The sequence below is a fragment of the Plecotus auritus genome (assembly GCF_963455305.1).
Source record: "Plecotus auritus genome assembly, chromosome: 1".
In the NCBI taxonomy this organism is placed as follows: domain Eukaryota; kingdom Metazoa; phylum Chordata; class Mammalia; order Chiroptera; family Vespertilionidae; genus Plecotus; species Plecotus auritus.
This window is the reverse complement of record NC_137770.1, coordinates 25161995-25184557: the sequence shown is the minus strand read 5'-3', so window position 1 is coordinate 25184557 and position 22563 is coordinate 25161995. Positions and strand designations below refer to the sequence as shown.

The 22563-nt window shown below is 42.2% G+C and overlaps 1 protein-coding gene across 10 annotated transcripts in view; it reads left to right on the top strand.

The window, feature by feature from the left end:
- Positions 1-20731, top strand: part of TTLL5 (tubulin tyrosine ligase like 5) — a 257649-nt gene extending 236918 nt beyond the window's left edge. For 9 of the 10 annotated variants that reach the window (XM_080661713.1, XM_080661711.1, XM_080661709.1 and 6 more), the window contains one exon: positions 20108-20128. Coding sequence is in view for 1 of the 10 variants with exons in the window: in XM_080661710.1 (XP_080517836.1) it covers positions 20108-20130 (23 nt within the window). In the remaining 9 variants the exon portion in view is untranslated. Of the gene's footprint in view, positions 1-20107 lie in introns of all 10 variants that reach the window. The other variant, XM_080661710.1, reaches the window with a different exon arrangement.
- Positions 20732-22563: the final 1832 nt, after the last annotated feature.

Genomic DNA, 22563 nt, shown 5'->3' with positions numbered 1-22563 from the left:
GAGGAGTTTTTCAGTAAACACACTTGCATTTAACCTAGCATTTCTCAAATGTATCTGACCTGGAACTGCTTTTCCAGTTATGCTGATTAACTATCTTGACACTGTGAGAATTGAAGCTCAGCTTCAAAATGCTACAAATCTGAAACCTGTCGCATGCCACGTTTACCAACCTTAATTTAAAGTAACACTACGCTTTCAGATCTCATTCATGGGGAAAAACAATTTCATATGTGGCAAGGTGACCTCTAGTTTTAAAAACTGAACCTAAGAGCCAGAGCAATTACTCAGACCCACACAGGCTTGTAACGAGAGTTTTAAAAAGGTTTTCTGGAACTCACCTTTCAGGTGCTTAGTGCTCTTAGATGTGGCCTTTGGGGGTGTAGCAGGAATTTTCTGGATTAAATAATTATGCTCAGCACACTTATTAGGTGCACATAAGGAATAAACTGAATAAATCACAAGATTTCTAACCTCGATTCAGAGAACAAGCATATACACAAGGAAAAAGTTCAGATTTTTTTAGTAAGAAAAAGAATGATTACAAATTCATATTTTGAGAAATGTTGGTATATTTCATTAATTTATCTACTGAGAAGATGCAGAGAACAAGGAATTCAAGGCAGCAATGAAAATAAAACATAAAACGGGATCAGGGGTCAAATAAGAGATACATGAGGTAAAAACTGTGTAAACAAGATCAGGCTAGATGGGACTTTCAGGACTTGAGAAAGTAGCAGTTTACCTGGCAATAAATATTGACGATAAAATTAAGTTCTGACTAAGATAACCTTAGCCAGGCCATCTAACTAACAGCTTAAAAAGTATGACTAATGATAAATCTTGTAAGGAATAAATAAGAATGGTTAGTCACTCAGTTTAGAGAAATATCTGCATAAAGTGTCAGTCTTAAATGTTGAGTTTTGGGATAGTGTTTGTTGGCTTTCTCCTTTCTCACCTCTCTGGTGGCTGCTGAGTCTCTTTATAAAGCTCTAGGATCGGTCTGTGATCCTCTTCCCTAGCTGCCCTCCATGGTCATCCGTTCCAAACCTGTACTTCCAGTCAGGGCGGGCCCTGTGGCTCCACAGATGGGTTGTGCGCTGCACACTTCCAGGGTGCCGTGCACATAAAACATGCACGCAGCAGCCCTTGTTCGGCCCACACTGCTCTCGGGATCTGTACCTCCCAGCCACCTGTAGACCTCTCTCCTCAATGTCCATGGTTGTCTAAAACCCAACACGTCTAAAACTGAGCTCGTCCCCTCAGACACATCCCTCCTGTGGCCCATCCCTGTTCACCTTCATCCACGGCAAAGCCAGGAACCTAAGAATCACTCTAGTTATTCCCCTCACTCCAATATCCAATGGGTTTTTCTCTTTAAATCCCTCACAGATCTTATATCCAATCTCATTCGCTTTCACTGCCTTAATTCAGACACCACTTTTTGTTGTAATTACTGCAGCGTTTTCCATGCGGATCTCTTCGCCCTCCGTCTCATCTGCTTTTCTCCTCCACACTGATTAAGCTCACAGTGGTCTTTTAAAAGCAGTTATAAGTGTGATGTTTTCCCACTAGAAAGTCTTCGAAAGCTCCCTTTAAAGTGAAAGCGCCTAAACTGGGTAACATAGCCCTCATGGTCTGCTCTCTTCTCTCCCCATATTTTCCACCACTCCCTCACCACTTCCCTTTAAATCCCAGTCATTGTGAACGACTTGTCACACTATCTCAAGTTTCTGTGCCATTGCACTGGATGTCTCCTCTTCATAGAAACCCCATCTCACCTTGGCTAGCTCCTGCCCATCCCTCCATCCCAGATCTTATCACCTCTTCCACTTCCATCTCCTACCATCAATGTCTGTGTCACCCTTTCCTTCCTCTGTGGTAGATTTGCTAAAATAATATCTTTTGTTTTACTTGTTGGTCTGTAGGTTATACACTCCCAGAGGGATTAGGAATTACATCATTCACTTTTTATCACCACCCTTTTCACAGTGCTGGGGGTATAGTAGGTATTCAGCAGGTGAATGTGGGAAAGGTCAATACCTATTGCTATTTTGTATAAGATTTAACATAAACCAAATAAGTCTTTAGACAGTGTTAGGAGCAGCTATGCAGTGTTCATATCCTATACATTATGAGTGTTTTAATAACTATTTCTAAGCTTTCTGTCCCTTAGACTTTTGGAGGAAAAAGAAACTGCCATTTTTGCAATCAACTGTTCCTAGTGTTCATCTTCATTCACCCAGAAACCTACATGGAGGGGGAACAAGCATATAATAGAGTACCTGTCTTTAATAGGCTAACAGTGTTAAATCTACTACTCATTGACTATTAAGAAGATAAGATTTAAATGTGAATCTTCTAAAATTGATGCATTAGGAAACCAGGATGTATGTGCTCTTACTTTATTAATTGACTCTTTTCAGAATGTAGTTGTTTGCTTATCTCTATTTTTCATTCATCCCAATACAGCTCCCATGGGGGGAGGGAGTAAAATAAAGTGTCAATTAACTGAAAAACTAGTTATTTTTTTAAATGTTTTTGCTCATAACTTCAAGAGAAAAAATGCAAATAGCAAGTATATAAAGTAACATGGTTCAGTAGAAAAAATCCTAGAATTGGATTCTGTGTATCTACTTGTCATTTAGTAAGTATGATCTTGGACAAGTGAATTAACTTCTCTGGGCTCAGTTTTGGTATCTGTGAAATGGAAATGCATTCATTTAGAAATATTTTCTGAATGTCTGCTATGTGTCAGGGGCTTTGCTTAACAACTCAATTAAAAGAACTGCTATGTCTTCTTCATGGGTTGCTCTGAAATGTAGTTGAGATATTGCAAGTAAAAATGTTGATGTTTTTCTTTTATTATCACGTGACTCCTTGAACCCTCTTATTCATCAGTCATCAAAGACTCTTTGGGGAAGGAAGGGCAGAAAAGTACACTGATTCATTTGCAGCAAGGTTTGAAACAAAGAAAAATTTGGCCTTAATCCCAATTAACAAAAATGTTCAAATAGCCACAATATTCTTTGCCCAAGTATTCCAGTTAATACAGGTTTTGGTTTTTTTTTTAATATATTTTTTATTGATTTCAGAGAGGGAGAGAGAGATAGAAACATCAATGATGAGAGAGAATCATTGATTGGCTGCCTCCTGCCCCTTACTGGGAATCAAGCCTGCAACCCGGGCATGTGCCCTTGACCAGAATCTAACCCGGAACCCTTCAGCCCGCAGGCCGATGCTATATCCACAGATCCAAACTGACTGTGGGCAATACGGGTTTTTCTTGGTATGTGAGGTTATTAGTTGCATTAGTCAGCTATTGCTGCATAACAAATTTTACCCCAAAACTTACGACTGAAAACAACAAACATCTGTTTCCTCACAGTTGCTGTGGGCCAGGTGTTCTAGCTTAGCTGGATGCATCTAGCTCAAGGTCTCTCATGAGGTTGGAGTCAAGCTGTCAGCTAAGAGCTGTGATCTCACATGAAGGTGCAACTGGAGGATCCACCCCAGCTCACTTACATGATGTGGGTAGGCCTAGTTCCACATGGGCCTCTCCAAAGAGCTGCTAGATGGACTGGAATTTTATGTTGGAGTCTTAACCTCAGAATATGCCTGTATTTGGAGATAGGCCTTTAAAGAAGTGAAGTTATTAAGTCAAAGGGGAGCTATTAGGGTGGGCCCTCATTTAATCGGACTAGTGTCCTTATAAGATGAGGACATTTGGACTCTCAGGGATACCAGGGATGCCCTCACACAGAGGAAAGACCCTGTGAGGACACAAAGAGAAGGTGGCCATCGGCAAGCCAACGAGAGAGACCTCAGAAGGAACCAAACCTCCCAACACCTTGATCTTGGACATCAAGCCTCTTAAACTGTGAGAAAATAAATGTCTCTTGTGAAAGCCACCAGCTCGTGGTACTTTGTTACGACGGCCCCAGCAAACTGCTGCGCTGCCTCACAGCATGCAGCTGCCTCCCCTGGGCAAGCAGTGCCAGAGAGAGTGAGAAGGCCGAGGCAGAAGCCACAGTGTTTATAACTTAACCTTGGAAGTGATGTCCATGACTTTGCTGCATTCTCTGTGTTAGAAGTGAGTCAGTAAGTTCAGTCCACACTCAAGAGGTTGGGATTATACAAGGGCATGGATATCAGGAGGCAGGAATCACCATGGGCCATCTCAAAGGCTGCCTTCCACACTAGTTTAGTTCTGTTGTTAATAAACTAAAAATAAAAAGTTAGGAGGTGTACAAATTGGCAATTCTGACATGAGGAAGTAGATTCAACCTCATCAAATACACGGACACTCTGACTGATTTAATGTGTCGGCCATACTATCGTTCTGTGAAGCTGAGATTGTTACGACCAGGAAGATATAAATAAAATGTTGATGTTTAGGACAAGGTTTTCTGTGTGTGAAAAGGAGCATTTTATGGACTAGACTACAGAGAAACAGTACAATGAATCCTTAAGTGTATGTCTGATATAGTGATTCTCAACCAGTGGGGCATACCAAGAGGGGATGAGTGAAAACGAGGGGGAGGAAGTGTAGTCAAACTATTTTATGTGTGGAAAGTAAGAAGAAACAGCTTTCATAAAGTAAACTAGAGAAAGTAAAACTGAGCAAAGTCTTCTTGGCTGATGGTCATAAAAGGTTGAGAAACTGCCCTAATTCTTTCATTGGTAATAGATAAAAAGAGGGATTCAGGATGCAAGCTTAGATGTGGACTGGCAATGAACCATAATGCCCAGAGAAATGATACATTTTAGAGAATCCAGTGAAGAGTCATAAAAACTATTAGTGGGCTATATGGATTAGGTTGGAAGATATATGTAAAGTAACAGGCATACTCAGGAGCCTTTTGAGAACTAATAGGAAGAACTTGACAAGAGTAGGATGGGCCAGGTTGAACCCAAGCTTTAGATCCAGAGGACATCTGCTCTGTGGTGATAGCGAGCTGACATCTGACTCCTAAGAACACTGCGTTTCCAGGAGCTTCAGCCTCTAAAATTAGTCGCATTGTCAACTAGATTGTCTCATGGTTGTCTAACCATCAGGGCCCATGTGGCAAAGCTGTCAGTATTCCCAACCAAGGTCAGGTTCTTTTCACCAACAGCCTTCTTTTCGGTCTCTTAAATGCTGCCAATATGAAATTAAACTCTTCCTTTACCTTTCAGAGCTCTCTAAGAGTTGTCACTTATAATAACATCTCCAAATATTGAGCTCCAATTAATTCGCTCCTGCTTCATTGGAACTGCCCCCAGGGTGGCCCTTTGTTTTAAGAGAGGAAGAAGCTGTTTCCTGTTATCTCCTGGTTGAATGATAACAAGATGACAGACTGATTCTAGGGTCCATTTCATTTTCCTTACAAAAAGCTGTGGAACCAGAGAGTGAGGTAGTGGGAGGATCTCACAAGATGACCCACACCAAAAAGGTGTCTGGAATTTGAATAATATTTCTGTGGATTACTAAAGAGTTCTCCTGATGTAGATATTTATGTTGGTATGGAACAATTTCATAGCTATATTGTTAAATAAAAGATGCCCACAAAAACCACTCCACTGTAGCCCATTTGTATAAAAAGGGGAGAAGGAATATATGTTTGTGTGGGCATAGACTGCTCTGAGAAGGGGATACATACACTCCAGTAATGAGTCTAGGGAAGAAGACACACTCTTAACTCTATACCGTTTTGTATTGCTTGTTTTTTCTAAATTTGTGCTTGGATTAGTTTTATTTATTTTTTTAATCCTCACCCGAGGGTATTTTTCCATTGATTTTATTTTTTTATTTTTTATTTTTTTAGAGAGAGTGTAAGAGAGGCGGGGAAAGACAGAGACAAACATCAATGTGAAAGAAACATCAATTGGTTGCCTTCTGCACGTGCCCTGACCAGGGCCTGGGCCTGGGAGAAGCCTGCAACCGAGGTACATGCCCTTGACTGGAATCAGACCCAGGACCCTTCAGTCCACAGGCCGATGCTCTGTCCACTGAGCCAAACAGGCTAGGGCTTGGATTACTTTTTAAAAAACAGAAATAGAAACAGTTTTTAAAGAGAAAGAAATTAAAGTTAAGCAGGAACAAGACAGGGATGCCCACTTCCACCACTCCTGTTCGATATAGTACTGGAAGTGCTAGCTAGCCATAGTGATCAGACAAGAAGAAGAAATAAAAGGCATCCAAATTGGAAAAGAAGAAGTAAAATGTCATTATTTGCAGATGACATGATACTGTACATAGAAAACCCCAAAGACTCTATCAAAATACTACTAGATTTAGTAAATGAATTCAGCAATGTAGCAAGATACAAAATTAACACTCAGAAATCTATGGCTTTTTTATACACCAACAATGAACTCACAGAAAGAGAAACTAAAATAACAATCCCATTTACCATTACACTAAAAAAATTAAGATACCTAGGAATAAACTAAGGAGGTAAAAGACCTATACTCAGAAAACTACAGGACATTGAAAAAAGAGATAGAGGAAGACATAAACAAATGGAAGAACATATCGTGTTCATGGATTGATAGAATCAACATCATTAAAATGTCCATACTACCCAAAGCAATTTATAGGTTCAATGCAATCCCCATTAAAATACCAACGGCATATTTCAAAGATCTCGAACAAACTCCAAAAATTCATCTGAAATAAAAAAAAAAAAGACCCCAAATAGCCACAGCAATCTGAGAAAGAAGAACAAAGTTGGAGGGATCACAATACCAGATATCAAGCTATATTAGAAAGCCACGGTTCTCAAAACTGCCTGGTACTGGCACAAGAACAGACATATAGACCAATGGAACAGAACAGAGGACCCAGAAATAAACCCAAGCCATTATGCTCAATTAATATTTGACAAAGTAGGCAAGAACATGCAGTGGAGTCAAGGCAGTCTCTTCAATAAATGGTGCTGGGAAATTTGGTCAGATACATGCAAAAAAAATGAACCTACATCACCAACTTACACCATACACAAAAACAAACTCAAAATGGTTAAAGGACTTAAATGTAAGACGGGAAACCAGAAAAATCTTAGAAGACTCCATAGGCAGCAAAATATCAGACATATGTCATAGCAATATCTTTACCGATACAGTAATGTATTTCCTAGGGCAGTGGAAACTAAGGAGAAAATAAACAAGTGGGACTACATCAAAATAAAAAGCATCTGCACAGCAAAAGAAACCATCAGCAAAACAATAAGAAAGCCCTCTGCTTGAGAGAACATATTTGCTAATGCTATTTCAGATAAGGGTTTAATCTCCAACATTTACAGGGAACTCATACAACTTAAAAGGAAAATAATCCAATCAAAAAACGGGCAAAGGACCTAAATAGACACTTTTCAAAAGAGGACATATAGAAGGACAAGAAACATAAGAAAACATGCTCAAAGTCACTAATCATCCAAGAGATGCAAATCAAAACGACAATGAGGTACCATCTCACACCTGTCAGAATGGCTGTCATCAACAAATCAACAAAGGACAAGTGCAGGAGAGGATGCGGAGAAAAAGGAACCCTCATGCACTGTTGGTGGGAATGCAGACTGGTGCAGCCACTGTGGGAAATAGTATGGAATTTCCTCAAAAAGTTAAAAATGGAACTGTCATTTGGCCCAGTAATCCCACTTCTAGGACTATATCCCAAGAAACACCAATCAGAAAGGATATATGCAACCCTATGTTCATAGCAGCACAATTTACAATAGCTAAGATTTGGAAACAGCCTAAGTGCCCATCAGCAGATGAGTGGATTAGAAAACTATGGTACATCTACACAATGGAATACTACGCTGCTATAAAAAAGAAGGAACTTTTACCATTTGCAACAACATGGATGGAACTGGAGAGCATTATGCTAAGCGAAATAAGCCAGTCAGAGAAAGATAAATGTCACATGATCTCACTCATATGTGGGATATAATGAACAACATAAACTGATGAACAAAAATAGATCCAGGGACAAGGTAGCACTGAATAGACCGTCCAACCTCAGAGAGAAGGCAGGGGAGAGGGAGGGTTAGAGATCAACCAAAGGACTTGTATGCATGCATATTAGCATAACCAATGGACACAGACACTGGGGCGGTGGGGGCTTGCCCTCGGGGGTGGGAGTGGCGGCGGGGGGTCAATGGGGAAAAAGGAGACATATGTAATACTTCAAACAATTTTTTAAAAAGAGAAGTTACTATAAGCCTTTAAACACGTGCTCTATTCTCCCTACATGGTGATTTTTTTTAATTCTTTATTGTTTAGAGTATTACATATGTCTCCTTTTTTCCCCATTGACCTCCCCCCGGCCACTCCCAACCCCCAGCACATGCCCTCACCCCCCTACTGTCTGTGTCCATTGGTTATGCTTATACATGGTGATTTGAGTTTTCCAACTCTCTTTTCTTTTTGTCATTGTAGTTTGGAAAATCATGATGTAATAGCAGCTATGTATTGAGCACCTGCTATATCCTAGATGGATTTTTTTTACTTACTCGTCCCAATAATTACATGAGGAATGTTTCTTACTACCTCATTTCTTAGCTGAAACTTGTATATTCCTTCCCCTGGGACTTTTTAGAAAATAGAGAGGACAAAGTTCCAAGCTTAATTTTCTATGAAGTGCCTGACTAGCGCTTTGCTTCACAAAGACCCGGTGGCCTTTCTCCTGTGGATCAGTTCATTCTTTGGCTTTTTCCTTTCTGTGTTTTCTTTCTGTGGGCTAATTATTTTATTCATTTTCCGAACTTCAGCTTTCACCTTCATTCTAATGATTGGCATCTGAGTCTCCATTGGTGGTATCCAGAATCCATTTAGTTTTAGTAAAAATCCAAACTCAGACATCTAAGAAAAGAGGTGCATCTTTCGACTCACATGACGAGAGAGAATTGGTATGGATAAAAACTACATATGGTCAGATCTTCCTCTCCATCACGTTCTGCTACATGTTCTTTCTCTCTGTCCTTCTTTATCTCTTTTAATTTCTCTTCACAACTTCATTAATCTCCCTTTTTCCTTCTTTCTATGGTTTCTATGTAGCAAGATCAGGTGGCGGGGTATAGTTTGAGCAGCTCCAGCTTTATTCTTTCCAGCTTAATGACCACAGAATAAGGAGAGCGTTTCTCTTTCTACTTTAGTATATATAAATCCCAAGGAAGGGCTGTGATTGGCTTGGCTTGGGTGACGTGACCATCTCTTAAGGCAATTGCTATGGCCAAGGGGATGGGGACTTTCATATTGTTTTGCAACCATTGCCACCATCCACCTCTAGAAGTTCTTTTTTAAATCCTACAAAAATGAAACTTGGTACCCATTAAATACTAACTTCATTCTCCCTTCTCCACCTTCTGCAACCACCATTTTCCTTTCTATCTCTATGAACTTGACTATTGCATATAAGAGGAATCAGACAGTATTTGTCCTTTTTTGACTGGCTTATTTTACTTAGCATGTGTCTTCAAGGTTCATCCAAGTTATAGCATGTGTCAAAATTTTCTGTAAGGCTGAATAATACTCCTTTATATGTATGGACCACGTTTTGTTTATTCATTCATCTGTTGATGGATACTTGAGTTTCTTCCACCTTTTGACTATTGTGAATAATGCTGCTGTGAACATGGTATACAAATATCTGTTCAAGTCTGCTTTCAGTTATTTTAGGTACATACCAAGAATTAGAATTGCTGAATTGTACAGTAATTTTATGTTTAATTTTTTTGAGGTACCACCATACTGTTTTCCATAGTGACTGCCCATTTACATGCCTCCCGGCAGTGCACAAGGATTCCAATTCTCCCCATGGTCACCAACATTTGCTATTTTCTTTTTCTTTTTCTTTTTTGATAGTAGCCATCCTAATGAGTGAGGTGGTCTTTTAAATTAAATCTTGGGGCCTGAGATAATATGAGTGCCATAGACAGAATTAGAGCACCCAGCATTGTGGATGAGTGGGACAGATAATACTCTTGGTATTTTAAAAGTCAAATTCGACATGATGGCTGAACATTAAACTCAGAAAAGTCTTCTCAAAAGCCAGGGAGAAGTTAGAGCCAGCTGCAGAGTTTAGCAGCCATCCTTATAGAGGTACCTGTCAAAGCTGCGAGTGGATAAAATCGCTTAGGGAAAGAATGTAAGAAAGAACAGCAAATTGCAAAGGAGGAGGAGCCAGGGAGTAGTCCAAGGAGAGTCTCAGAGACCCACAGAGGGGAGATCAAGAGGGCGGGGATGGGGAGGGGTGGAGGCAGGGGCGGGGATGATCGATGAACTCAGATGCTAAGACAAATGATACTTTTTAATTGCCTGTGAGTAAGGTTTTGTCAAGTTGAATCATTTTCATAGGAATACTACCCTGTAGAGTCCTTTGTAATTTTCAGAATGCTTAGCTGTCCCTTAAAACAACTCAGTAAAGTACACAAGTTATTATTCCCATATTACAGAAGGAAGAAGCTCAGAGAGGTTGTGATTTTCCTTGGGCTGCTGGGTGCCTCTCCCTCGCCCAAGACGATCAGTTTGGGGGAAGCTGAAGGCAGAGCAGTTTAGAGGTGCCCAAGTCAGAGCCGGCACGGGGGGGTTGCCCGCTAGTGCCTGGGCAGCTTGTCGTCCCTTGCACATGCGCTCTTATTCAGTACCTCCTGAAGCAGGTCTGCTGGCCACGCTCACCGCCCATGAACTACTACGGAGTTTGATTGTCTAGACTCCACAGCAGTGGTTTCTCAACTGGGGGTCGTGACCCAACAAAGGGTCATCTAATCAACGAGTGGGTCACATCCAGGCTCATGAGAGCTGGCAGTGCGTGTCTCTTCCTAATTTGGCCTTCAGTCCCTGCGTGTTAGTTAAGTGAAGTCGGCTGTGGTGGAAATCAGCCAGCAACACAAAGTCGGCGGGGCCTTTGTTTGTCTTACCACAGAGAACCAGTTGTTGCACATTTACTAGCATACCTCTAGTCATAACCATCACTTCTCTCCCCTGCCCCCGGCCCCTCAATGGAACAGAATGAACTAGAAGAAAAATACCAGGGGCCATCTATAATAAAGGGAAGAGTTGTTTTATGAGACTTTTGATTAAGTCATAGATATTTATGTGTATGTTCATATAAAATGTATTTTATACTATTCACTGCAGTAAAAAAAAAAAAGTGTGAAAGTAACTGGTGTAGGGGGTCCCTTCATTTACTTCCTCAAATAATTAAAAGTCTGCTGTTCTTCTGATCTTTAGACAAAGAACTTCTCAAAAGCCAGGAAGAAGTTAGAGTATCCTTATTGGGGGGGCAAGCCTGCAACATGTTAAATGGTCAGGCCTCGGGACACTAACCATATAACTGTAGCTACAAAGAGAAACACTTTTTACTGTGGTGTGTGAAATTCCTTCAAATAGCTTTATATTTTTCTATTCCATGTTGTAATTTTATCATGCCCATCTTACTGAAATGAATTATATACATTTTTCTTAGAAGAATTAGGCTTATTGTGTATAAGACTTTAGTTCTTTACAGTAGAATTCCTTAAAAATAGTGTTTTATTGAAACTCAGATTTTGCAAGTAGAAAGTAAATCTCCCCCAGTACATGGTGTTAGCATGTAAGAGTTAAGCCAAGTGCCTATAATGTTCATTAGAAATGAAGAGGGAGGGTTCCTGGGAGGGGCTGCGAGCTCGACGGTGCCGCTGTGGTCGGCCAGCTCCCTGCTCCCTGTGGCTGCATTTCAGACTGACTCAGGGGCTGCCTGGGCTCTGAGCAAACCCCTCGCAGCTGTGCCCGGCGCCTCCCTGTCACCCAGGCAGGGTTTCATGAAATGGATCTGCTGCTCCTGGGCCTGTGTTGTTCATTCCTATATACCGGAGCTGTGCCCGGGAAGGTGAGGGGCCAGCAGGTTGGCCCTCACTCCCCAGCTGTCCCTTTCTCCTAGTGTCACTCAGGATATAAATAAATTGATTCATTCAGGCTCTTTCTCATCAAACCAAAGTGTTGCCAGAGGATGCTACCAGGGCCACTCTGATCAGTTGGAAAGACCTTAGGGGCAAATCTGAGAGGCACAATTTCTAAAAGTCTTTGCATGTCGGTTATGTTTTAAATTAAGTTTTTAATTTTGTTTCTTCACCTCAGATGTTGGAGGGAGAAAAATCATTTATATGTTCCTATTGTCTGAGGTCTGGGCCTTCTCTACCAGCCTGGAAGTCATGATGAATTCTAACTTTTCTCAATGGGAAAAGTCACGATTCAGGTGTTAAAATTTTGCATCCATTTCATTCAGACAGCTGGAGGGCAGCAGGAACCCTGGTCTAGAGCGTAGGTTGCTGCTTATGTCACCAGGCCTTTTGCTGTTGGCAGATGCAGTTTGTATGTAGGTGGAAGTCTTTTGCTCCATAGGAAACACTGCTAATGGTCATCCCCACATCAGTGCATCTGATATTTACCCAGCAGCTCCCAAGTAAATATTTACATGGCAAAATGCTGGGAGCTCACCCGGCCAACGTGGCTCAGTGGCTGAGCCTTGACCTATGAACCAGGAGGTCACGGTTTGATTCCCAGCCAGGGCACATGCCCTGGTTGCGGGCTCGATCCCCAGTGTGGGGCGTGAAGGAGGCAGCCAATTGATGATTCTCTCTCATCATTGATGTTTCTATCTCTCTCTCCCTCTCCATTCCTCTCTAAAATCAATAAAAATATATGTTTTTTTAAATGGTGGGAGCTCAGGTCAGGTGAAGATTTGTAAGATGTGGTCTCTGCACTTAAACGAGTGTGCTAGGGGAAATGAGTGATTCATGCAAGAGGGAGTGTCCCCTCGCCCCCAGAAACACGAAGGAAACCGTGATTTTTCAGTAGTTTAGGGATGCCTCTCCACCATTGCCCTCAGGGCCCTTATGCCTCAGAGTGAGTATGCAACGTGAATGTGCTGGTCCCTCGGCATTCTTCGTGTCTGGGTGCCTCTTGTAATGTACTTCACCTTGGCAAATGTCAATCACAGGGGTTAAAAATAGTTTCATTCACGGTGTCAAAGTAATCCAAGCCAGTTACTTTAACCTGGTGCTAATGGAAGAATGGCGGCTGGCAGAGAAACCCGGTGTGTTAGACTCTCTGATAGTTGCCAAACTAATATAATGTAGTTTACAGGAGCTTTAAAAATTTCAAGAGTAATTCTCATGATATTTTATGTTCGTGTTACTCATTGACTTTAGAACTAATCTGATATGATGGACCTTCATTTAATGATAAGCACCAAGTGAGTGTATAAATAAACAGTGTGATCCATAGACATTTGACCAAACAAAAAAGAAAGAATTTCCAGGCCAGGACATCAAAGCAGAAAAGAAGAAGGTGGGTTAATGTCAATGACTGGTTTTTCAAAGTCCTACCAGAGAGAGGGGGGGGGGGGGGCGGGGGGGAATGGTTATGATCATGGCCACAGAAGCAGTGAGGGGGAAATTCCATCACATCATTGTCCTGTGTGCCTTTCCTGCCCTTATCGTCCCAGCGGGGGGTCACCAGGCAGGAGTGGGACTGGAGCCGCTCTGGACCAGAATTATGGCACCACGTGAGGGGTAATAGGTAAATCCCAAGGTGGGAAGTCTAGTGGGAGACCCTTTGTGTATAGATGGGACCCCAAAGGGCTGTATTCTCCATGTAGATGTCAACCAGAAATAATCCCTCACCTCCACCTCACCTCCACCCCCTCAGGCACTGAAATAAAATTACCTTTCTTGAACTTGGTGCTGAGTGAGATCATATAGGGGACTCCCCCCTGATTCTTCATAAGTACAAGCTGGCGTCCATGTGAGCTTGGGCATGAATTCATATTTCCTAGCTGCCCTGAAAACCTTCAGGTTGAGAATTTAGTTTAAGATGGTCCCCTAAGCTAGTAGTGGCTCCTGGCACCTAATAGAATCAAATGCTTATTTTTTCTGGAGGATCCTCTTTCAACTCAAAGCTCTAGTAATCCCTATAGGTAAAGTTTTAAGAACTGTGAGATCATAGTTTGAAAAAACAGCCCTGGCTGGTGTGGCTCGGTTGATTGGAGCATCACCCTGTACACTGGAAGGTCGGGGGTTCGATCCTCGGTTGGAGCACATGCAAGAGGCAACCGATTGTATCTTTTTCGCATCCATGTTTCTCTCTTTCTCCCCACCTTTCTCCTTCTCTAAAAAAAAATAATAATAATAAATAAGTAAACAATAAGGAAACATGGCACCATAAGCAAAAGCCAGTAAAAATAACAGAACAGTATTAGACCTGCAAAAAGTAAGGTATTAAAATTAGCAGATATACAGTAAAACAAACAAACAAACAAAAAAAAAACAAATGTTCTCATATATCTAGAGAATTTAAAAGGGAGAAAAAGTATGAGTAAAACCAGGAGATTAAAATTATGATCAAGCTGCCCATCCAGTGTGGCTCAGAGGTTGAACATCAACCTATGAACCAGGAAGTCACTGGTTTGATTCCCAGTCAGGGCACACTCCCGGTTTCTGGCTCAGTCCCCAGTAGGGGACATGCAGGAGCAACTGATCAATGATCTCATCATTAATGTTTCTCTCTCTCCCTTCCTCTCTGAAATAAAATATATATATGTATTTTAAATTATGACCAAGCAGATCTGAAAAAATCAAATAGCACTTTTGGAATGAAAAAAACAGTAATTACAGTTTAAAAGTCAATGGGTGAGTTTACCTGCAGATTGTACCCAGTTGAAGAGAGATTTAATATGCTTGAAGATATATTTAAAGGCGTTACCTGGAATGTAGCACAGAAAGAAAAAGTGATGGAAGAAAACAAGTGAGAAGTCTAATATCTAATATCTAATTGGAGTTCTGGAAATAAACTGGACAGGGATATTTGAAGAGATAATGGCTAAAAATTTTTCCAAGCTAATTTAAGATACACAAATTGCAGTGAATCACAAGAAATCCACACCTAAGCCCTGGCCGGGTAGCTCAGTTGCTTAGAGCATCATCCCAGTACACCAAGCATGTCAAACTCACGGCCCACGGGTTGCATGCAGCCCAGCCAATATAACAGTATGTAAGAAACGTTGTAATAAAAATTTCCTAACTGCCAAAACCGGTTTGGCTCAATGGATAGAGCGTCAGCCTGCGGACTGAAAGGTACCAGGTTCGATTCCGGTCAAGGGCATGTACCTTGGTTGCGGGCACATCCCCAGTAGGGAGTGTGCAGGAGGCAGCTGATCGATGTTTCTCTCTCATCGATGTTTCTAACTCTCTATCCCTCTCCCTTCCTCTCTGTAAAAAATCAATAAAATATATTTTAAAAAAAAATTTCCTAACTTAGTTTTTACAATATCCTGTTATACATAATTATTAATAACGAACTAGGACGTTCGCTAATGACTGGTTACTATAATCGTGTTGCATTCGTTTCCCTTACGTGCCTTACACGCAGGCGCACCATTTCTCTCCACTAATACTAGCAGCAAATATTTTAGCAGCCGATTGCCATGTCATTAGTCTTGGACTGACTTGTTTGGTGTGCGCAATAGGAAATATTTTACTTTCGGAGAACAAGAAAAATAGGTTTATTTGCGTTATGCTTATTAATTTGTGCAGTTATTCAGTGTCTGGTAAGCTAATGTTCAAGAAAAAATATTAAAATGTTCTATTATTTTCTGTTAACAATTTTTATTTCAGCCCTTTGTATTCAGCATGTCTCTATCGAAATAAACCTACGTTTCTATGAAAATTGAAGTTTTTGGTTTTTTGCGGCCCACATAAACTTAAACCTTGTTTATCTGGCTTGTGTTAGTCTTTGCATTTGACTGCTTGCAATACACCAGTGGTCGGCAAACTGCGGCTCGCGTGCCGCGCCGCGGTTTGCCGCTCTGTTGACTAATGAGTTTGCCGACCACTGCAGTACACTAAGGTTTTCAGGTTTTATCTCTAGTCAGGGCACATACAAGAAGCAACCAATGAATAAGTGGAACGACAAATCTCTCCCTCCCTCCCTTCCCTTTCTCTCGCAAATCAATTTTTAAAAAAGAAATCCACACCTAGACGCACCATACTGAAACTTTAGAACAAACGACAAGGATGTTAAAAGCAGCTAGAGTGCAAAGAAGGCTTACCAAAGGACTGCCGATAGTTTGACAGCGTACTCTCAACATCAATAGGGGCATCAGAATACGTTGTCATGTTGCCACTGATGAAAGACAACAATGACCAAACCAAAAGTATGTTTTAAGCAAAAATATCTTTCAAGAATGAGGATGAAATAAAGACATTTTTCGACACATAAAAACCCCATATAATTGGTCACTAGTACACCTTCACAAAAGGAAAGATTCTAAAGAATAGGTTTCCAACAGAGGAAGGTGATACCAGAAAGAGGTCTGAGAGGCCAGGAAGAATTATGAGCGAAGAATGTGTAAAAATATGGGCAAATACAAAAATAACCAATAAAGTGATGATAATGTTCTTGTGAGGTTTAAAAGGCGGTGTGTGTGTGTGTGGGGGGGGGGGGGCGCGCGTTCAGGGGAGATAAAGATATTCAACACCAGTATCATGTAAATCAAGGGGGAAGGTATGATCAGCGTTAAAGTAGTCTAACTTTTAAAGTTGTCTAACTTGATTTTATACAGTGAGGAGGTTAAAGATATTATTCATTTCAGCTTTACATAGTCAATATACAAATGCAGAAATGAATCAAGTAACTACTAAAAGAATAGAAATATAAAACTTCCAAAATAATACAGAGAAATTGGATGAGGAAAAAAGAAATCCATAGGAGGAAAAGGAGACACAGAAACAGTGAAACAAATAGCTTAATAATTACAAACATGTGAGTGGACTAAATGTTTCAGGTAAAGTCAAAGACTGAGCCCTAGCCGGTTTGGCTCAGTGAATAGAGCATAGGCCTGCAGACCAAAGGGTCCCAGGTTCGATTCTGGTCAAGGGCACATACCTTGGTTGCAGGCTCCTCCCAGGCCCAGACCCTGGTCAGGGCTCGTGCAGGAGGCAACCAATCAATGTGTTTCTCTCACACTGATTTTTCTCTCTGTCTTTCCCTCTCTCTTCCACTCTCCCTAAAAATCAATGGAAAAATATCCTCAAGTGAAGATTAACAACAACAATAAAAAAAAAGCTGACACTCTATCCACTGAGTCAAACTGGGCAGGGCACTCTTAATATTTTTTTTAAACCATTTTCTAAAAAGATCAGTTGTTAAGTGTGTATATCTAAATGCAATCTTATTTTTATCTCTGAGTAGGACTTTACTTATAAATTAAAAAATAATAAAACAACCTTTAATAAAAAAATACATAAAGAGTGTGGAGACACGGGTCATGAACAAGGTGAAAGTGTTTGTAATACATAGAATCAAGAAAGAGAAAAAAGCAACGAAAGAAAAAAGTAGACAAAGTGGACATCATAAAAATTTTTAAATGTTGTGCTTCAAAGGACACCGTCAAGAAAGTGAAATGGCAACCCACAGAATGGGAGAGAGGATTTGGAAATGATGTACATGATAAAGTTCTTGTATCTAGACTATATAAGGAAGTTTTATAACTCAGTAATAAAAAAGACAACTCAGTTTTTTTAAATGGACAAAGGATCTGAACAGATTCCCCCAAAGAAGATATACGGTGCCAATAAGCATATGAAAAGATTGTGAACATAATTATCCACGGGGGAAATGCAAATCAAAACTACAGCAGGATACACTTCACATTCACCAGCATGGCTATAACAAAAAGACAGACACTAGCAAGGATTGGTGAGGATGTGGAGAAATTGGAACCTTCATACACTGCTGATGGGCCTGTACAATGGTGCAGCTACTTTGGAAAACAGTTTGGCAGTTTCTCACCACTAAACACAGAGTTGCTTTACAACCCAGCAATTCCACTCTTATGTACGTACCCAACAAAAATGAAAACGTACGTGTCAACAAAAATTTGTACATGAGTGTTTATAGCAGCATTATTAATAATAGCCAAGAGGTAGAAGCAACCCTAATGCCCATCAGCTGATGGGTGAATAAATAAAATGTCATATGTACACACAATGGAATATTATTCAGCCATAAAAAGGAATAGAGTATGATACATGCTACAACATGGATGACCCTTGAAAACATTATGATAAGTGAAAGAAGCCAGATGCAAAGAACCGCATTCTGTATGATTCCACTTTATATGAAATGTCCAAAATGGGCCAATCTGCAGAGACAGGAAGTAGATGAGTGATTGCCTAGGGCTGGGGATGAGATGCATGGGCTGAGGGCTAATAGGTATAGAGCTTCATTTTCTTTCAATTAATGTGTTTGAGAATTGCTCTGGTGATGATGCACAACTCTGAATGGATATACTAAAAGCCACTGAATTTTACACATTAAATGGTGAATTCTATGTTATGTGAATTATATCTCAAGTTGTTTTTTTAAAAAATCAAAAAACAACACCTCAGTAGAAAAATAAGCAAAAGGCTTATCCAGGTATTTCATAAAAGAGAAAACATTTATGCGCCATAGATACTTGGAATGATGCTCAACCTCATTCCTAATCAGGGAAATGCTAATTAAAACCACAGTAGGATACCATTGTATAGTCATTTGATTTACAAAAGTTTTAAACTCCAGGAATACCCTGGAGAAGAGGGGGAAGGCCACCCTTTCCCCCCCCCCCAGGGGAAAGAATTGGTACAACCCCATCCTATATAATAAAAGGCTAATATGCAAATAGACCAAACGGCAGAACAACCAAACAACTGGTCGCAATGATGTGCGCTGACCACCAGGGGGCGTGCACAGAACATGGCAGGCATTGGCAGCAAGCAGCAGAGCACGGAACATGGCGGGCATCAGCCATGGAAGGATGGTGGAGCAGTTGAGTGGGGGCATCAAACCAAGGTGGGGCACCAGTCCCTGCCATCCAGGCAAGCCTCTAGTGGTTACTGAAAATTCTTTGCTCCCATGCACCGCAGTCCCACCCAGCGCTCGCACCTGCTGCTGGTGCTGACCCCGCTTGCACCTGCTGCCAGCACCGGAGCCACTGCTCGCACCTGGCGTCAGTCCTGATCGCTTGGCGCCATCAGTGGATGCAAGTGGCAGCTGTGGCCTTGATTGCCCCTGAGGGCCTCTCTACCCGCCTCCCCCCCCAGGGGTGATCAGGGCAGCAGCCACCGCTCACACCTGCTGATGGGGCTGGGCCCAATCACTCTGTGCTGTCAGCGGGTGCGAGCAGGGCCGGAGCCATCAGCATATGGGAGTGGCAGTGACAGGAGCAGGGCTTCCGGCAGACGGGGGACCGGGGGGTGGGGGGGGGCAGCGGCAGGAGGGGCCAAGACCCACCCCTGTGCCCACCACAGCCTCACGGCCCACAGTTCCTTTCAAGGTGCACGAATTCATGCACTGGGCCCCTAGTTTGAAAATAATACAACATTATTTTGAAAGAGTTGAAGATTCAAGTACTTATGACCTGGCAATTCTACTCCTAAGTACATTCCTAAAGGCATTCTTCAGTTGTGTGCTGAGATCACATTAAGAATAGTCACAGCAGCAATATAAAATTCAAAACCACATAAAGCAAAGCAATGGGATATTTAGGGATATAAGTATATATACTAAATAAACCTGTTTTTAAAAAGGAAACAAGGGCATGAAAACACAAAATCCAAGATCGTGGGAATGGGAAGGAACTGGGAGAGTCACAGGGATTGGGGGGAAGGTGATGTTTCTTAAACTGGGTGGTGGGGTGGAGTGTTTGGTGGGGATGGGGCCAGGGGTATGGGGCAGAGTGTTCCCTGACAGCCCAACATAGAGGGAAGCTTGGACAAACTCAGAGCGGTTTTTCCATGCATTTCAATATTGAATGCTAATAATGCTGGCCGCAAGTTTCTAGAAAAGGTTAACATATTTAGCATCTTCTATTTAAGAAGCAAGGGGCTAATACCCAGGGAAAATAGAAAAGAAAGAAGTAAAGGAACTACACAAAGCAGCAGCAGCAGCAGAACAGGAGTGTTTTAGAAAGGTTTCCAATGAAAGTTAAAGTGAAAAGTTTTCTACTTCGTTTATTTTGGGCCCCAACTTCCTTATTCTGCAGTGATATTAACTAAACCAGCCATCGCTCTCTGCGGTCACTCAGTGGTTGATTTTCTCTCTTCAGATCCTGTTCCCTCTAAGAGATGAGCCACGAGCGCGTGGAGGAAGGACCTGCCCACTGCTCCTCCGCTCCTGGTGCGGCTGGGGTGCAGCATCCACCAGCACTGCAGGGGTCCATAGTATTTTTTGCTGCCTCAGTCCCTAAAGCCTTCCAGCAGAAGTGGCAATAGTTGGTTGCCAACCAGCCAATCCAGACTTTTACTGAGAGGACAGGAAAACGCATCAGCTGGATTCGGATGGAACTTGGCAGTGGGGACATTCAGCGGATGCGTTATCCACCCCGTCAGAGCACACGTGTATCTTCCCCCCTTTTTCTCCTCCCCCAACCTGCTTAGGTATCGCTGTCCCTCTCCTGCTGCCACACAGAGATGATATAAAAGAGGCTCTTTGGCTATTTGCATTTTGCTTCCTCTTCTTTTCCAGATTGCAGTATTAAGCTTTACTTCCTACAACATTATCCACCAGAGTTGTCCTTCCCTTTTCAGAGGGTTCGGGGAGAAGAGGGAAGCTTCCGGCACGGGTTTCCCGGAGAGGAGAAAAGTCAGTGTGCCGCTGACCACATGGGCCACGGCAAAGGCACCCTTTGGCATTACTGATTTCTAAAATTAATAAAGTAATTCTATTTTTATTTTCTTTTTCTCCATTGACTAATTTCCCATCAATCAGTATTCACCAATGAGACTAAAATGGTGGGATCACCTTCTCATTTTATGTCATTGCTGGGCAATTTTTTAAAGTTGATTTTTAGAAATGTGAGCGATAAAGAGGTGTTTTATTCTTACACTTGGTTTCAGCAGGCGGTGGGTCCAGACTGCTCCCCAAGGGCAGCTCCTGCCCCTGGGAGGCTGGCCTGTGCCAATGTCTCCAGGATCAGACCACAGCACACAGGTCCTCCGCTGGCATGCGAGCGTGAGTCCCAGGGCACACCGTTTCCCAGACAACCCGTTTACAGCGTCGCAGGCCTGGTGGCCTCCTACCTGCCTGTCCTCTGCACTCTCGCTCCCTCATCTCCCCAGGTACTCTCTCTGGCTTCTGCTGGAGAAAAGGTGACAGGCCACCACAGGATTGACTTAGCTGCCTAGGGAGGTATTGGGTGAGAACCCAGCGCCTGGGGTGTCTCCAACAATGTGCTGTAGACTCAGCATTGAAACCCCAAAAGGAAAGGACACCCAAAGAAGCAGAGGAAAGGAACTTTGGTGCCTTTCATAATGAGTGGGAACCAAGGTTTGGACCATTGAAACACTTTGCCTGCCTGAAAAGGATGAGGTCTGTCAGTTGCAAGAGAAAAGAGAGACTGTTCCAGATGTTCCTGGGACTTCTGGTTGGTACGTAGTCTGAGGGCCATCTTAGCTGTTTGCTAATTGGTTGTCAGTGGTTTGGAGACAAATGAGAATGCCTTCATAGTCCCCTGCTGGTGCTTAGAACTGGGAAATCAGGTGTTTGGGAGACTCACCATATGGGTCTTGTGAGAAAGGACAAGAGGGTGTGAGCTCAGTAAAAGAGCTTTTGGAACCACGAGAGTGCTTGGAATTGCCCTAGACTAATCAGAATTGAATCTCGAGCTAATTTCTTCCTGCACTCACAGTGCTGATCAGGTACGGACCAGACTCCCTTCACTTAGGCAGGTGCACTCAAGCCATTTTTACTGGTTCTAGACTTCTCTTGGTTCGTAGTCTGAGGGCCACCTTAGCTGTTTGCTAACTTGGTTGTAAATTGAGTTAGGAGACAAATTAGATAGAATTCCTTCATAGTCCCCTGCTGGTGTTGGGAAATCAGGTGTAGTAGTAAACCAGACAGATCACATGATCCCCCTCCAACAGCAGTGTCATTTCCAGTGTCCCTCCTCCCCCTCCCCCAAAACAAGCGTATATTTTGCAGATGGACAGACAATGGCTCAGACTTCTGTAGTGCCTGTAAGTGACGTGCACTGGGGAGGTTGGACGCCAGACCCCTGCCCGTATTCGTATCTGCTGATTAAGATCAGAGCAGAGCTCCAACAGAAAAGGAACATTTGGAATCACAGTGTGTTCTGCTTTCTTTGGAATACTTCAGGAAACACATCTCATTGCCTGGGTGCATAAGGATGAACCACAGCCCAATGCTTTAGTGATGTCCTGTGGGGTTGGATAATAAGGAAAGTTTACTGCAGAGATTATTTCCCTCTTATTTAAGCCTCAAGTAAGGACCAACAACGTCAGGTATAATACACTGCGTCTCAAGATGTAGTTTTTAGGCAGCATGAACCCTACACCAGGCCTAAAGACATCTCTGGAGTTGCAGCCTGAAATTGTACGTTTTAAATAAACACTGGGGTCATTCTCACACCCACTGAAGTTTGAGAATGACAGCCATAGGTGAGTAGACTGAAAGTTGGGATAGCAATGGCTACAGCCAAAGGGCTGGGCGTGTTATACCCCCTGGCTCCCGTGAGTAAGGAACACATTCCTCCTGCCAGGGTTT